General features: G+C 39.3%; 1 protein-coding gene across 1 annotated transcript; it reads right to left on the bottom strand.

The window, feature by feature from the left end:
• Window positions 1–1896: 1896 nt before the first annotated feature.
• On the bottom strand, window positions 1897–5111 carry emilin3a (elastin microfibril interfacer 3a). Its single transcript, XM_085442780.1, has 4 exons — window positions 4951–5111; window positions 4699–4818; window positions 4081–4598; window positions 1897–3863 (listed from the first exon to the last, which is right to left on the bottom strand). Exons 1-4 carry the CDS (start codon window positions 5109–5111, stop codon window positions 1903–1905), a joined length of 2760 nt encoding a protein of 919 aa, XP_085298906.1. The 3' UTR covers window positions 1897–1902.
• Window positions 5112–17410: the final 12299 nt, after the last annotated feature.

Here is a 17410-nt window from a genome sequence, read left to right as displayed (position 1 = left end):
ATGCAGCAGTTGCTTCTGTAAGCCGTGGACATCTCTCCCCCTCACTTCCTCAATATGCATGTGCAGACCTGCATCATTATTATCGAGGTGTATATTGGTCTTGAGATTGCTCCATCGCTCATCTTCTCAGCAGACATAAATTTGGTGTCTATCTCTTCCGTCTGCCCTCCTTCCCTCCGTGGCATTTTCCATCATTATTATTCACCACGTGTCTCGGGCTAAAAAGTTTTCTCACAGCAGTGGGTTCATCTCCCACGTACCTGTCATTTTAATGGTTGTTTGTTCGATGGGGAAACAGGAACTAACAGGGGAAGGTTATTAGCAAGGTCACCTTTCGCCCCATTGTAACTGCCCAATGAGGACTGCGCTCAGAAAACTGGGCTGGTAAATTTGTAGCCTAGAGAGAGAATGAGATGTAGGCTGCTTCTGCTGCACTGAAGGGCTCTTTGGCTGTCTTTCTCCATCACCTTGGCTATAATGCAAATTTGTAATTTTCCTCTGGCAAGCACGGCCTGTCCCTGCGAACTTAATTTTTTGGAAGGGAGACATCATTTACACTCATACTTCAATGCTCCCTGCACTTTTCAGTTGAGTCTATTAATGCTTCTCTATTGCCCTCTTGTGGTGTCCTCACTCCTCTGCACCAACACTTTTCACTTCCAGAGTGAAACATGACTACAGAACTATAGCAGAGTTACAGCTTGCCTTCGGTGGCAGCAGGAGGGAGGGTTTCGAGTTTGAAGACTGGGACCTTTCTGTGTGGACTGTGCGGGTTCACCCTTTGCCTCAGGGTAATCAGGCTTTCTCCCACAGTCCAAACATGCTTATGAAGTGTATAATTGGAAAAGAATGAATGGAAGGATGGATGGATGGAACACTAGCAAGGGAAATCATAATAAGATTCAATTCATCCTAATTTTTAGTTCCTTTTAGGGAGTTGTGTAAATATTTTGGAGCACACACCACAGTGTTACATTTGCATTATATGGGGCTAGACTTAGATATGAAATAAAGTATTTTGATGGATGGATAGATTATATTTGTACAGTAGTACAATACAAAAGTACTTGGTGCATGTTTGTTGAAACTGATCAAGTTCTAATTAGCTCTAATTTTAGTTAATTAACTATTTGTTTGTTTTTCACGCTTACTTTTGGTTTCTCCAGTGTTCCTCTTGTTTCTATGCTGAAGTGTCCCTGGGTAAAATACCAAACACAACATTGCCCCTGAGTGAATCTGCGTGTGTGTGTGGGTGTGATAGTTAGAAAATGCTTAAAAGCATATATATTTAAGTGCTATATACGTTTATATTGTGTGCAGGAATGAGTGAATTTGACTTGTAGTAAAAAGTCCTTTGACTGCTAAGTTAACATAGAAAAGAGAACATGAAGATCAAATCATTTTTTATTGAATTGTCTGTATTGAAAAACTTAAAAATTAAACTTTACATACTTTAAACATTTCATGCAGGACTGCAGTAAGAATATAGACTAATGCTCAAAAGCCAGAGCCATATAAAAACATTACATCTACACTAAATATAAGAAAAAACAATACAAAAACTTCATCATGTAAACATTATTAAATGACTGTTCATTTATGATTTCTTAAAAGCTTTAGAGTAACACAGGTGCAGTTGTTTATCTCTCACTCAATCACTCAGGCTCTGATTATTCTTAGCACCACCATGATTAGATTTCAAGATTCAGTTGTGAGTGCGGTTGAAGTTAGCTGCCTTTTGGTTTTCTCCTTTTGTAAGCTGACAAAACATCATTATTTCAGTGCACATTCGAAACCTTTGCATTGTAAAAACTGTATAATAATGGGCTTAGTGGAACCCCTTTACGCCTGCAAAATATTTACTCTTCGCCGTTTTATAATTCATTGTCCATATGAAGTAAACTAATTCAGAGTGAAGGTATCCCCTCGTGTCTCTGCAGCCTCTAAACTCTGCTCTGTTGGCTCTGCCTTGGAGGTGCAGTTTTTCAGTTCACCTTTCAGCTCAGACAGCTGCTGTGCATGGCTAGAGAGAGTCCCACTGACTTGCAGTAGGAGACCATTTGACTGTCTCTCCAGCTCCTCCCTGATTCTCTCCAGGTCGTCTGCCAAGTAGTTTAAGCCCTTACACTGGTCCTCTACGCTGGCAACCCGCCCACCAACCTCAGTTACCTCCTTCTGGACCACCATAGCTGATCTTCGGCACCCCCGTACCTCTTCAGCTAGCCGTCTCTTCATCTCCTGCAGCTCACCTTTAAGCCGGGTCAGTCTGCGCTCACCTGCCCCAAGCATGGAAGCCTGATGTCCAACCAGCTGCACCACGCCCTTTATCTGCTGGGCCAGACGAGTCTCTCTTTGATGCCAAGAACTGTTGGCTTCACCAACCTGGTGGACCACTGTCCCCAGGGAATCCTGGAGTCCTCTCAGGGTGTGGTTAACTGAGCGCACATTGAATTTGAGGATTGTTAGCTCACCCTGGATGGAAGAATCTTGCTCTGCTTGTTCCTGCTGCTCCCTGAGGGTCAGACGCTTTAGCATGTTCTGCAGTGTAACATTGAGTGTGTTCAACTGGTCGCCTTGCATATCCAGTACCTCCTTCACATTCTGCTCCAAAGCCAGGTTTTCACTTGGCACAGCAGAGTCTCCTTGGATGGTAACTGTTTGAGGTGAGGGACATGAAGTGGTGCAGAGCATTTCCAAATTGTTGAGGTGCTTTTGCATTCTGTCCACATCCACCTCCAGTCTGCCTCGGAGTGACTCCAGCTCTGTCTCCAGAGTGGGAACAATGTGATCCTCCAGAGCAGTTGCATTACCCAGCTCCTCCAAAGCTGTTAGTAAACGACACTCCAGATTCTTCAACTTAACCTCCATTTTGGCCTCCAAAGCATGTCCAGTCGCATCTCTGTCTGGGACACCACTTGTCCTTCCAGATTCTTCACTTTTGATCTCCCCAGTCAGGTTGAGCTTGGCCTCTACATATGCCAGACGCCCCTCCAGCATTCCTTCTATGTGGTCTTTGTGTCCACCCAGCTCCACTCTCAGATGCTCCTGGGACTGGTTGAGGCTTGCCATTGACCTTTCCAGCAGCTGCACCCTTTCTGTAAGTCCACTCATCCTACCACAGCAGCTCTCAGTACCATTACAACCATTGATCTGTGCTTGGAGCTTTCTCAGCTCTGTTCTTAGGTTGATGGTGCTTTCCTGTAGAGCATCCTCCATCTGCTCCTGCCGCTCACTTTGCTGCTTCTGGCACTGACGGTGCACATCCCCAGCTTTCTCCTTGCATCGGTCCTCTGCGCTCTCCACACGCTTCTCAAATCCGCCAAGAATTTCTGTTCTGGCTGTGCTTAATTTAGCATCCATCAGTTTCTCCATAGCTCTTCCAAGCTTGCCATTGGAGTTTGATACCAAAAGATTTCTAATACCTGTTCTATTAGAAATCTTCTTCAGTGCTTCATCATGCCTCATCACTGTCACTTTGACTTCCTGAATCTCAGCTGTCTTGGCTTGCACCTCATTTCTAAGCTCTTCAACCCTTTCATTCAGTTCTGCGAGGTCTGGAACAACATGTCTACCATCTAGATCTCCTGTGTCAAGGTCTCCCCCAGGAATTTCTACAAACCCAAAGGTGGATGGATGAGAGGCTACATCTGGAGGGGGAACAGGAACAGGACCAGGACCAGTACCAGGGGGAGCAGAGAGCAGAGCTGACAGCATCCTGTTAGCATCCTCTCTGAGTGAGGTTCGCAGGCTTTCCTCTAGCCCATTCACAGTTACCCTCAAAGTCTCCAGACCCTGATTTAGACGCCGCACATCCTCTTCCATATGATATATTCGCTCCTCCGTCTCGCTGTCAAGAGCATGGCCTGAAGAGATAAAGAGATGCTATTAAAAGGGGGACAAACACAGTAAAGAAATCCCAAACACTATGCTTTGATGTGACTGCATTTTGAATCTAGTTCATTTTAAGAACTTGTTAAGAATTTGTTGTTCTTTTACTTAAAAAAAAAAGAAAGTAAATTCAGGTACATCACTTTTAAAACCCAGTTAGCTTTATTGGACAGTTCAAAAATGGGGACATACCTGTGGTCTCTCCCACAGGCTGTTCACCACCAGAGGGGGGAGGAGAGGGGATTTCTTCAGGTATAAATTCCTCAGGTGCTTGGCTATTCTCATGTTCATGTTCATGGTTGGTCTCTGTGTAATGTGGCTCTTCATGCTCTGGAGCTGGCTCTGATTCTGATGGATAAGGCTGGAAGGGGATGTCTGGGTAGGAGGAGGACCTTGAAGGCCCAAAGGGATGCATTGGGAAGGGGTTAAAACTGCCAGTAGGAGGGCCTTTGGGATGACTCCATGGGCTGGCTTTCACAGCAGTGTTAACATGTGGGCCCTTGAACATCGGGACTTTGCTAGGGGGGCCCTTAAACTGGGACTCTCTCATTGGTGGGCCCTTGAATGGTGGCATCATTTTCATAGGGTGTTGATAAACTGGATGTCCCTCCATACATCCATAACCAGAGTACCCAGGGCAACAACGCCACTCCAGCTCTGTGACGGTTTTATGTGCCACCTTGTAAAGTGGCTTGTACATCAGGCGATACCTGCAGGGAGCAGCAGTAATGGGTTAAAAACATAAATTCAGTGTTTTTTACTGTGAAGCAACCTGAATTAAAATCTATCACACGAGTAGCGTTTACTCACAAAAGAGCTGGGCATTTGCGGCCCAGTGAACACTTGTTGTACTCGGCTTTTACATACGGTGCTGCTCCATCCTGTATGGTGAAGGGCACTGTCTTTTCAGTGACGTAGGCACAGTGGTTCCTTTCAGAGTGGAAATCAAAGAGGAAAGAAAAAAACTTGCTTAGATACAATTTTTAAAAAATTACAAGATTTGTCACTGAATTATCTGACGTGGTGATGTGTATGACAGAGATGGAGAGAAACAGCACTTACTTGTGCCTGCTGGTGGGTTTTCCTTGGCTGTAGTGTTGACCAAGCCCAGGTTTATACTGGTGAAATTCAAATGGTCTGTAGATCTTGGTTTCAACAAGTGATGAAAATAGGGCCATGAAGACAAAAAGGCTCAAAACGCCTGAGAAAAGCATCCTGAGCATTCACGTGTCCAGTGAAAAGTTGAGTGAAAAAACTCTTCAAACTGAAAACAGAAAAAAGTATTCCTTTATCAAGGGACAGCAGAGGCCACAAATATTCAAATATTCTCCACTTGCTTGTAAAAAGACTTGAATTTCTAGGTTATACAGCAAAATGCCACCCTGTGAGTGCTGATGCTGGCTGTGGTTGTAGTGGACTCCCGTGACAAAAGTCCACTGTGAGTTTGGGGGGGGGGGACTACAGACGCCACTAAAAAGGCTCCACCGGCTCCATCTGCATATCTCCTCCCACTCAGCCTCCTCAAAGTAACACCCTATTGACAACACAGGAGGGAAAAACCCATCATCTCCCCGGTTAATGTCCCACCTGTGACTCTTTTGTGGTTGTCATCTATATAATTTTAATATATGAGAATTCTGGAAGCTGCTTTCACCAACCAGAACAGCAGCTGAGCTCTCAGTAGCTTTTTTCCTTTAGTGACATCACGGCAAACCAGAGAGGAAACGCTGCATCACCTCCAACGAGTATAGTACCCAGCTTTGTCCCAAAATGGGAAGGTTATTTATTCACCCTTTAGAATATAAAGTAAGAAAGACATGCATAAACATTATATATAGAAAAAACAAAACAAGAACATCATGTTCAGGGTAAAAGCCTTGTTTTAATATAAAAACTAAATAAGAAAACATGCCTTCACTGCTGTAAGTAAGAAGCAGTCAAGAGACAGACTTACTGCTTATTCTAATATTAATGTTTAGAAGGTCTTCAAATGGATTTGATTTGATGTGTAACTATTGCTATAGATTTGATTTATAGATTTTTAATAAATGTAAAATTTGATTGTATATCATGTGTTCATAGCTGCCATTTTTTATCCAATTTTTTTTCCAGTTATTTGTTTACATCACCCCAGAGAGATAGCCCTTTCTTTCATTTTCTTTGCTCTTTTAGCCAGTGTAAAATTGATGTGACACAAAAATAAAAAAATCAGCTTCTGATATCAGTAAATGTCATCCTATTTGCCAATAGCCTGATATGAGCTGACAACACCAGTGAATGCTATGTGAAGAATATATCAGATATAGTCTTTGCATCCAGCATACAGCAATGTTAGATAATATGAAAACATTCAAGTAAATCCAGTTAGCTAGTAATTTGTCATAATATATAACACAGTGTAACATGAAGTAGAAGTAATGAAGTAGAAAATTCTCACATTCAGAGGCTGAAACCAGGAAATGTTTGACCTTTTAGCTTGATGCTAACATAAAAAATTAATCTTAAATATGTGCTATCAATATTTTATGAGCCCCAAATGGGATGGCACACACATTTTCTCACTAGAACAGCCGAGCTGTGATGATAGTGTTGAGGTTATGTGACGACCTGACAGTATATGAGGTGACACATCTTGGCCTCCCTGACTTCACACATACACGTTGACACGGTCTGAGCCTTCATTTAACAGCAAACCTCCAGAAAGGGGAACAAACAGAAACAAATGCCCTGTGTTAAAGGCTTTGACAGTACACACCCATGACTGAGTGCTGAGCCCCACAATTCCACACATTCATGCACAACACGGCTCTTGTCCAGTTTAAGTTCACCGCCCTGGGTACAGAAACATGCCCGGGAGCTCCATTGCACCACAGCTAGGACACTTTCCACTTTCTGGTTATATGAAGCAACATTTTAGTTGCATAAAGCCATATAACATGGAAAGTATTGTACAAACATTGGAGGTAAACTAAGTATTTTTTTAGGCTCATATTTCAGTTCTGCCACTTTGCAGTATTAGCTTCATACCTCATTCATTTACAAAGAAAAAAATTTAACTTTTCCTTATGTTTTTACTGCTGTTTGTTGGCAAAATTATACAAGAACTACCAGGATGACTTTCATAACATGAATGAAAAGATGAGTCATGGGCAAAACATGACCTCATTAAGTTCTGGTCGTGATTCAGGATTCATCTATTTTTAAAACCGTGGTGTTGTTGGCAGATGATGCGTCTTTGAGTGCTACTTTTGTTACAGTTGTGGTCAAAAGTATACATACACTCTTCATGGGCATGAATCTTTTAATGATTTATTTGATCTGGGAATTTTGTTTTTCAGAGTGAATTAACTGTGCAGCACACATCTTTAATGACTTAAAAAGCAAGAATTGGGTTCCCAAGTTTGATTTTATTTTATATTTTTATAATGCACATGGAGTTAAAAGTGTACATACAGGCTCTATATTTGGTTAAATGTTGCTTAGCAAGTTGCATCTCAACCAGACACTTTTGGAGGCCATTGACAAGCTTCTGGCATAATTCTGGCTGAATATTTGACCACTGTTCTGGGCAGAAAATTTTAGAATTCATTTAAATTGGTTGGTTTCCTGGCTCAGACCCAGCTTTTATTTTTTATTTCTTGAAAATAAACTTTGCAGATAGATTTATTTAAATAGCTTTTATGGGTCTAATATATATACTATACAAAAGTATATACAAAAAAAGATTTAAGGAAGCATCAACAAAGAAAACTGTGAAGCAGAAGTCTCCCTGTCATTCATCTTTAACCCTTCAGTGGAGGCTAAATTGCTTATTTAATGTTGGTAAAGTTAACTCTACACATAGACTGTATGTAAAAGATGCAGCAACAATGATGTCATCAATTTCTTTGTCAAGTTCATTTTTTTAAACATATTTGGTAGAGGTGTGAATCACCAGACAACACACAATTGTGATTTTAACATTGTGTGAGATGCTGAGTGCGATTCGTAAAGACTGAATCTACAGGTACTTGTAAAACTCTTCAAGTCTTGGATTGAAATTATAGTAACTGTAAAGTTAGAACAGCCAGATCAGGAATGGATGTGTGTGGAAAAACTGAAATTATCCAGTTGTTTAACATTTAATGTAACGATTTATCACCATTTTAAACTGCAAATTATGTCCTGAAAGTTAAACTTTGATAAAGTTATCTCACTTCAGACACTTGATTTTTGCTGCAAAATGAGATTGTTGAGGAGGCTGACACCGTCCCTAACATAGATGTTTTAATAAAACAGAGTCAGTCTGTGATCATATGGGGTCAGGTTGGCAATTACATGCAATCTATTTCGGATAATACACTAATTAAATTTGATAAATCAGTAAAACTCACATGTTGCTGTTTACATAAACAGGAATTCACATTTAATGGAAGTCCACAGTTAACTGTTACATTTGCACTTAGAAGCCTAACCAGAATTAAATCAGCTGGCGGCCAGCTGAGTTGAGTTCCCATGACCTGCATGCATGGAAGAAGACTCATTCAGACTGATGGCAACATGTCTGCATTTATAAATTAGATAGCACGCTCTCTGAGTGATTGCAGTCAGTCCAAGTCAGACTGCGGATGATTGCAGAGTGGTTATCTCCCATCATGAGTATTTTAATTTATTTAATAAAATCCCTGTCCCTGTATCGATACAGTATCACTACACAAAATATTGCAATATAATAGTGAATAAATCTTTTTTTCCCAGTTGTCACAGTTTTGGGAAATTATAGAATCAAAGTTTTTTTTTCCCAGGATGTAAACATGTTTATTTCTGCTGTAAAGCTGAGCATTTTAACATGGGTGTCTATGGGGACAGACTCGCTTTTGGAGCCAGACGCAAGCTCCCATTAGAGGAACTTTGGTTTTTGGCACTTCATGTTTCAGCCCCTCAGGGGCCATATGTTGTACAAAAGTAAAATCCTGCTTCCTTAATAACCTCATCGTGTCCTATGTGTTGCACATGAGTGCAGAATATGATTTTTAATTTTAATATTTTACAATGATCACCTGGCGTATACTGACAGACTTATTTGATCTGGAGTTTCTTATTTTCCTCCTGCTGATGTCTATATGTACATGCTACCATTGCACCGTAGGCTCTGAAAAATGTGACATTCGACCTCATTTTGAACAAAACTCACATTATATCCATTACTTTGCCGAGATCTTTTGATTGACTTGTTTTAGAAGCAGACCCATTTCCTGTTTCCTGTTTATACCAGGTCCCACCTCTTTTACCTGGAAACACCGGATCAGCACAGATACACAGCAGCATGTGTGTTCTTTAATATTATCCATCAGCACTTTAACCCTCTTGATTTGTAAACAAGCTCTCATTGTATCACGTGAAACATGTTGCAGAGCTCTGCTCCTGTAAAACAAGTGCAGCTTTCTTCTCTATTCAGCTCCACCCTGAAGTTTCCCTGAATGGCATCACACAGTTACAAGTGTTTTAGCCTCCACTCACCTGCCCGTCATAATGCTTATGTCAGACTTGAGCTGTTGGTGGACGCAGGGTTAGTCCTGCATGCCTGTGAATAACTGAGCACCATATAACTTTGCAGCATATGGGGAGCTGCATTGTTGTTTCTCCTTTCTTTGTTTTTTTGTGCTTATTTAATTTTAACACCAACCGTCCAAATTCTGAACTGGCCTGTAAATCTCTTTGTGTGTGCCTTAAGTTTTCAGCTAAGTCTGTGTTGCAGGACTGTGGGGCTTTTGCAGCACTTTCCCAACAGTGCTGACTCATATAATATTTGCAAATTAAATCACTATTGAGTTGAAGCACAATCCAAAGTGTATAAAAGATCTATATATTATTTATAGTTTCTTTTTGCAGTGAAGTAAACTTAGTGTTGTGAGTCGAGTCTGGCTTCAAATCCTCAGCAGCCTGTTTGTTTCTTTCTGCTATATGATGATATAGCAACAGCTACAAAGTCAGTGCAGCACTTATTCATCATGATAACTGTAGCAAATGTTACAGCTTCCTCTTTATTTGTGGCCCTTTTTTTGTTTCTTAGAGTGGTCTTAATCCACTATTGTTTATTCACAGCTGTGTGAAAGAACAAACAGCGCCTTGCAAACTTGGAGCTTGTTTCCTGCGCTTGTGTGTCCACTTTTATGTGCTTTCTTAAATCTCTTCATGTCAAATCCGTCGGCTTTTGGTGAATCCATGTTGGCATATTTTTAAGTCAGTGTTTTAGTGTTTTAGTTGTTTAATTGGGATGCTGAATTGATTGTGAGCCCTTCTTCTCACCTTCTCAAAAGATTTAGTCAATAAATAAGACAAATGTTGGCCTGAGCAAACCTAATTTAGTGGCCACATGTGGAGCCAGGGGTCACGGCGCACTTCACAGGTTTGTTAAGAGGTTTAGTGTGTTTGTCGGTGCCAGACTCATAGCATTGTGTACACATCTGGAGACACACGCACACACCTACACACACACACACACACACACACATTTCCATACGGATGCAAAAACTGTTTTGCCACAAATTGGCTTAGAAAGCTCTCGTTTTTTTTCCGCTGTGATCCTTCCTGCTTTCTGTTGTCTTGCTGATAAAAAGTCTTACGTTTTCTGTTTGTGTGTGGAACAGTTTTGTTTTGTTTTTTTTACCATTGCTGAAAAACATTCTACAATACTGACTGTTTTTTTTAAATACATTGCATTCTGTACCCTTTTCCTTTGTTTAATTCATGAGTTTGTATTCATAAGTATTTTGTCGCTCAATCAAAAACCGTAAGATGACATTTCAGCAGCCTGCATACTAATAACAAACCACAGAGAGTGATTATTAACCTGTGTTTATGTATGTATCAAAAAAGAGTATAGTTGTTGGGGCAAATCATTCAGGCACTGGCAGCACTCTGGTTAAATGGTTGCACCAAAGCCATTTTTACAAAACAGCTCAACAGTTCAACTTAAAAATCTCATGAAACATGCAATAGGTGCTGAATTGTCCAAAACTCTTAAGTTAACTTTTAGTTAATCATATAAGACTTTAATGCAGCAAAAAGAAACAGACAGGTTTCAGCTGGAGTCCTGACTCAGCATTTCACTATCTGAACAACAGAGAAAATCCTGAGATTTCCTGGATTCTTTCCACGGTGTATATTTTCATTATATTTACAGACTCACATATAGACAGCTGGATAATTAAATGCCTGTTTGGACGGCCTTTGGGGATCCTTTAGCACTCTGCAGATTTCCTCGTTGATTTGATTCAAACAGAAGAGATGCCATCTCTTCCATTATTGTCTCTTAGCCCTAGAGCTAAAGGCATTAGTGGGTTAACTGATGTTAGCTTGTTGACAGAAATTTAACCCACTGATCAGCAAATTTCTGATGATTTCAGTCTCGCTAAGGTTAAGAATGTATTTGGATTGTTGATCGAAAATTTATTCAACAGATTGACTGAAAAAAAAACCGTATTATTTTGCAATCCTTCTCAACAGATTAGAAAAGCAACACGCAGAAGAAAGATGGGCAAAAAGTGTCATTTATTTTGTATTAACATGCTGGATTTTACAGATTAATGATATTTCAAAGACAAACAGCTGATAAGTCAATTTTCAGCTATTTTTAATTTATTTGAATGCTTTAGATAGTTTTAAACGGGAGCCATTATGATTTTTTTCATTCTATATACTGTGACACATCCATCCATCCAACCATTCGGTTCTGCTTATCCTTTTCAGGGTTGTGGGGGGCGCTGGAGCCTATCCCAGCTGTCTTAGGGCAACCCTGGACAGGTCGCCAGTCTGTCGCAGGGCTAACACAGAGACAGAGACAACCATTCACGCTCACATTCACTCGGACATCCACACCTATGGGCAATTTATTGTTTCCAACTAACTGTCTTTGAACTGTCGAAGGAAGCCTGAGTGCCTGGGGAGAACCCATGCAAACACGAGGAAAACATGCAAACTGACTAAAGAGGTCAGTGTATGTGTGAGTGATCCCTGTGAGTCCATCAAACTGCTCTAAATGCTCAATTTCAGACCGTTTTTGTCTACTTTTGAATCTCAAAGAGTGTGAATATCCACAGTATGATCATCTCAGACATACAGGTCTGACTGTGAGCACAGAAGTCCCACCTACCAGAAGTCCAGACCTTGTGTTTGTGAAGGACAGCCAATCAGAAGAAAACAGGTTTTAATGAGAAGCAGTTCCAGAGATGAGTGGGATAAAAAGGGTTCATTTTCCAACTATTTTTAAATGTGGATCACGCAGAGTAGCTTTAGTAGAGTCCATGAATAAAAACATGGAGCTAAAGTCAGTAGAATCAGTCCATTTTGATGTAGACTAAACAATGTGAATAATTTAATAATAATGATGGTAATTAAGTATTTTGTGGCCTCAGTTGGATTTCTGCTGTGTGTTGTGTTGTTCACATTGCACATTTCATATAATCCTGTCCCATGTTTCACAAAATCAACCTACGCACAATGTCTCACTGTTATCAAACTAAGACTGCCCCCTTGTGTTAACTACACCTCACTCCAGTGTCTCCCTTTTTCTTCTAATTTTCTGTTTTTGCAATCAACTGATAAAAAAAATTTGGAATATGATCACAATACAAGAAACTTTGGCTCTGGCTGCATCTCTTACTGTTACAGTCTGATATTTATTTAAACAAACTGAGCCCAGTGGGGTTTTTTGGGTGTTTTTTTTTTTTTTGGACTGACCAAAAAATCTAATTCCTCAGTCAAACATTAAAACAAAGCCAGGTTGCTGAGTGTAAGCCTCAAATGTCTATTATTAATATTTGAGGCTCTTTGATGTTCTCTCCTGTGGAAACTATTAATTCAAACAGTTCCTTTCATCTTTTAGAGCTCTAACCAGGCCAAATGTGCCAATGCTTAAAGTTTAAAAGGAGCACTGATGCTGCAGTCTGTTTCCTCAGAAGATTTTGCAGAAACGACTCATGTCCACACCCTGCCAATTAAACTCAAACCAGTCAGCTGGGTTTTATAGTCTAGATAAATTACAATGCCATTCCTTTGGACCGGGGTTTTGAAAAATCAGGCCAGGCAGCGATCATCAGCAGTGAATTTGAAGAACACTGTGTTGATAGTGGGAGGATGTCTGGCAGATGTTGTCATCTAGCGTGCAATCATTTCAAATAAACATCAACCACATGATGCAACAGCAAACAGCAGGGGGCTCCTCCTTACATACATCCTTGGCATCTTTTGATTCTAATAAACCCAGAGAGAGCGTGTTATCACTGTGAGCAGCTGTCACTGTGAACAACTGTGTAGCTAGGAATAAAGGGCCCTATATACTGAAGGGACCTCTGGGTCCTTAAGCAACCATCCTCAGTTTTGATATGCAACGTGAAATGCTTGTATGTCTTTTGCCATGCCTTAAAGAATAGATGTTAAACTCATTTTACATTGTGGGCCACATGCACAGTACACACCTCACTTTGATCTTAAGTGTGCCATACCAAAGAAGCTCTCCAATCCATCATTCTAAGAAAGTTTAACTACATATGAACTACGCATTGTAAAAGAAAATAGACATTTTTATTGTAGGTGGTGAAAAAATGGGAAATGTTGTGTCATATAATTGTTTATTTATCACTTAAGTACTTTGCTAGTATTACTAGCATTGGGAGAGCTCTTCATCAATAGGAAAAGCTGCCAAACAAAAATTTTATTCCCAGTGTAGAGACCTTGATCAGTCGATTCTGGAGCCGGGCCTTGTGTTTGACACACCTGCCTTTAAAGAAACACTGTTAAAATTTTATTTTGGCAATGATTAAAAATTGCAACTTAGCTTAAAGACCAGAAACTGTGGAAACTACGTGACGGGTGCTGGCTGCACCTGTTAAACTCACCAAGTAAAGCACAACGTGTCTCTGTCAGACTTACTGACTGACTGAATAAGCAAGGGAGTTTCAAAATGTTAAATTCATTTTAGCTGGGTTGCTTGGTGCCCTTTAATTACTTTTACAGTGCAGCTTTTCAAAGCACTTTATGGTGCTTTATAATATAATAGAAAGACCCTGGAATAGTATAGACAGAACCCCAATGAAGGGCGAAGGAAAAAAGGTTCCATTTAACAGAAAGAGACCTTCGGCATAAAGGCATAAATACCTAGGCTGGTTAAACATTTGACCTAGACCTTTATTGTTAGCACCCAAGGTCACAGTTGAACTTGAAAAAAGAAACATATGGAGTAATAAAGCATCTGAAAGAGAATGTAGAGAGCTGTACAACATACTTTAATTTTTTTAATATGACGCTCTACGATGTCACAATAATGCCATAATATACATGTTTAAAGCGCATTTTCTCAGTCTAGAACACTTCTGCACATGCAGCTGTTAATGTTTGACTTTAAATCTTTAATAGAGTTGATCATTATTTCAGTCATGCATTGTTTAGTCCTTAATTCTTGTGCAACAACATTTTATATTAGTAGCAACCGGTGACTCGCAGTCAATGTTCATGTTCAGGGTTTGTGTTTAAATGTGAAGAAGACCAGCTTTCTTTTTTCCTGTCTAATAAAAAAAATGCTAAACTGAGGTTGTATAGAATGCATTTAACATAATATTAAAGAGATTCATTGCTTTGTTGTACCATAAAAACTTTATATGACTTATCCTTCTCCAATACTGCATGCTCAAAGTAAACACATTATTATAAATCACCCCTTTTAAGCTGATGTTACTTATTTTCTCAGGCAACGAGTTTGCATAATGTTTTAAGCAAAGCCAGCTTATCAGATTTTACAGTCTAATACCCCTACTTCACTACATATCAGAGAAGAAAGCCTTCTACACGGCTACCGTTTTTTGGAAGCTATAATTGGGAAATGAAAGCTCTCTGCACCAACACATGCATTCAATGGATTAGACCTTTGAGCTCTTTAAGAATCTCTGTCAAATAAAAACCACGGATTAAAAAAAGACATACTGATTAAACTACCAAACATGAATAAGAAGTCTCCTGATAATAGTCCTAATTAATATCACATGACCTTATAAAAACTGACAGCATTAACTGAGAATTTGTTTTTGTCCATGCAGGACTTAACTCATTAACATCACTACAATATTTTGACACTTTGAGGTGTTGATGGAGGCAGAGCTGGAGGAGGCACAGTTTAAGATGTTATGGTTTCAACTTGGAGTGACCAGGATGAGTACATCAGACAGCTCAGATTTAGCATTTTGGAGACACAGTCACAGAGGAGGGATAGAGGATATACTGGACAAAGAATGCTGAATATGGAGCTGTCAGGCAGGAGGCAACGAAGAAGAACAGAAAAGATTCATGGATGTAATGAAAGAGGATATGGTAAGGGATTGTGATAGAGTGAGATGGAGGCAGTGAAATCACTCTCTCTATAAAGAGAGTAAACTTTGTTCTCAAAATCCAAAATGTCAAACTTTATTTTTATTTTAAAGACATTCTTTGAATTTAATCTCAGGTAGAAAGAATTGTAGCATATTTTATGTGTCCATCCAACTTTTGTCATTATATATATATTAATATTACTTGAGATCTCTGCTTTCAAATTTTGGTGCAATATAAGTAAAATTGAATTGAAATGGTGTTTGATAATGTGTAAGACACATGGAGTAAAAGTACAGAATCCAAATCTTTAGAACAACAATAAGACAAAGCACTTTATTTATCCCCAAAGTTAGGAAATGACTGTGTTACAGCATCTTTTACTTTAAAAATATAAGTCTAGAGATCAGTTGGGTCATCATTTAATTGTCTGCTTGCTGTAGAATTCAAAACCAGCTCATGGAGCACTCCTTGATTGTCTGAATTCTCCACAAACTTACATCTGCTCAACATTCTCCTTTTAAACCAGACTAAAAATATGTCTCTGTTCTCGATTTTTTAATGAGGACACATTTTTTGTTGTGGAATCAATATTTCTTTCATTATTTAGTTTTTTACTTACTCAAATGATTTGTTTTTATGTGTGCAGATTCTAGGATTAGATTTTCTTTATTATTTCTGTCACATTTTCCCATTTTTTCTCCTTTTTGAAACATTTTGAGGTTAAAAATGCCATATTATCTGATCTTTTTAAAGTTAATTAATTATGCAGATTATCCAGTGATAAATACCTGGTATATATTTCACTGATCAAGCACCATGGACACCCCTGTGCTACCTTGATCTCTCTAATCTGCTTTCATTAACACACCTACAGCACTGAAACAGCAGGACAATCATGTTTTATGATAGAGGATTTAAAAAAAAAACTCAGTTTAATCTGTGCTTTTGTAAGTTGATAGCACTCATTTGTATTTGTTTGTGCTGTCAAATGAGTACAGTGTCATGATTTGAGTGGGTTGTTTCCTGATGTTCTGTAGAGTTCAGCCAAACCGTTATAAAACCAGAGCAGCCTGATATAAAAGCATGAAATATTTATAAATATACAAATGAGAACCAAAAGAAATTCTAGTCGAGACCTTCGGGGTCAATCCCTCAGCTATCTCCTGAAGCTCTAGTAAGGCAGAGCATAAGAAGATTCACTTTATCCTCATGTTTTTAGTTCCTTTTGGGGGGTTATGTAAATATTTTATGAGAAAACACCACAGTCTGGAACTGCAATACATTGAGTTGAGGTTAGAATATGAAATAAAATGGATGCATTGGTGGATGGATGGATGGATGGATGATTGATTGATTGGTTGGTTGATTGATTGATTGATGGACTGATTGTGTCACAGCTTGGTGGCTCTGTGGTGATTGTGGAGGTGAAGAAGACCCAAAGTGTAGGATGCAAAAGGCAGAGTTTATACAAAAAACAAGTTTTTAATACTGAAGGGCACGTCAAAGTCCAAAACATAAATCCAAAACAGCTAGACGCAAAAAGAACAATGGGGACCAAAAACACCAGGGAATTTCACCTGGAAGGCAGCAAGGCAACACAAACAACACAACACCTATAAAAGGACAAAGGACTATAAATACTTGAATGAAGCAGGAGAGAAGTGAAGGAGGTGAAAACAATTAGAACTGGAAAAAAACAAAACTGACACAGGACATAAAAGAAAACAAACCTTCAAAGTAAAACTGGGAAGAAAAACTAAAGAGATTAACACAGACATGACACTTTAGGGAAACACTAATACCATTAACATTGATAAAAGACGCAAACTAAAACAAAAGATAAGATGAAAACTAAAACTCTGACAACTAACCCAAACATCATATCCTCAAACAACAGGGAGGCTAAACACAATTATTAACCAAACCCTGATGAGAATGTGATATTTTACAGTCTTTAACATTAAGAGGGATGAGTTAAAAATACAAAATAAAAGATTTTTCGTGCACTTAAATTTAGAGTAAGTGAACCTTTGTGCTGTTGTATCATCTATCCTCAGCATGTGCATACATTAAAGAGAAATCAACATGTGTGCATTCATTTTGTGAAGGGATTCAGGAGGGTCACGAATATGTTTAAAGGTGCTTTTGGTACGGCTTTTTGTTTTCTCTTGGGCAGGTC

The sequence above is a fragment of the Copadichromis virginalis genome, linkage group LG20, assembly GCF_057382275.1.
Source record: "Copadichromis virginalis isolate Kocher_CV1m ecotype Utaka linkage group LG20, C_Virginalis_male_GT1.1, whole genome shotgun sequence".
Lineage (NCBI taxonomy): Eukaryota > Metazoa > Chordata > Actinopteri > Cichliformes > Cichlidae > Copadichromis > Copadichromis virginalis.
This window is presented reverse-complemented; position numbering and strand designations above follow the sequence as displayed.

What these genes read in the sequence shown, in the direction of transcription:
- emilin3a (XM_085442780.1), bottom strand. Translation starts at nt 5,111, where the DNA reads ATGCTCAGGATGCTTTTCTCAGGCGTTTTGAGCCTTTTTGTCTTCATG. An exon ending in AAACCCACCAGCAGGCACAA is followed by an intron (nt 4,819 to 4,950) that starts GTAAGTGCTGTT and finishes CCACTCTGAAAG; the next exon opens with GAACCACTGTGCCTACGTCA. An exon ending in CGCAAATGCCCAGCTCTTTT is followed by an intron (nt 4,599 to 4,698) that starts GTGAGTAAACGC and finishes TGCTCCCTGCAG; the next exon opens with GTATCGCCTGATGTACAAGC.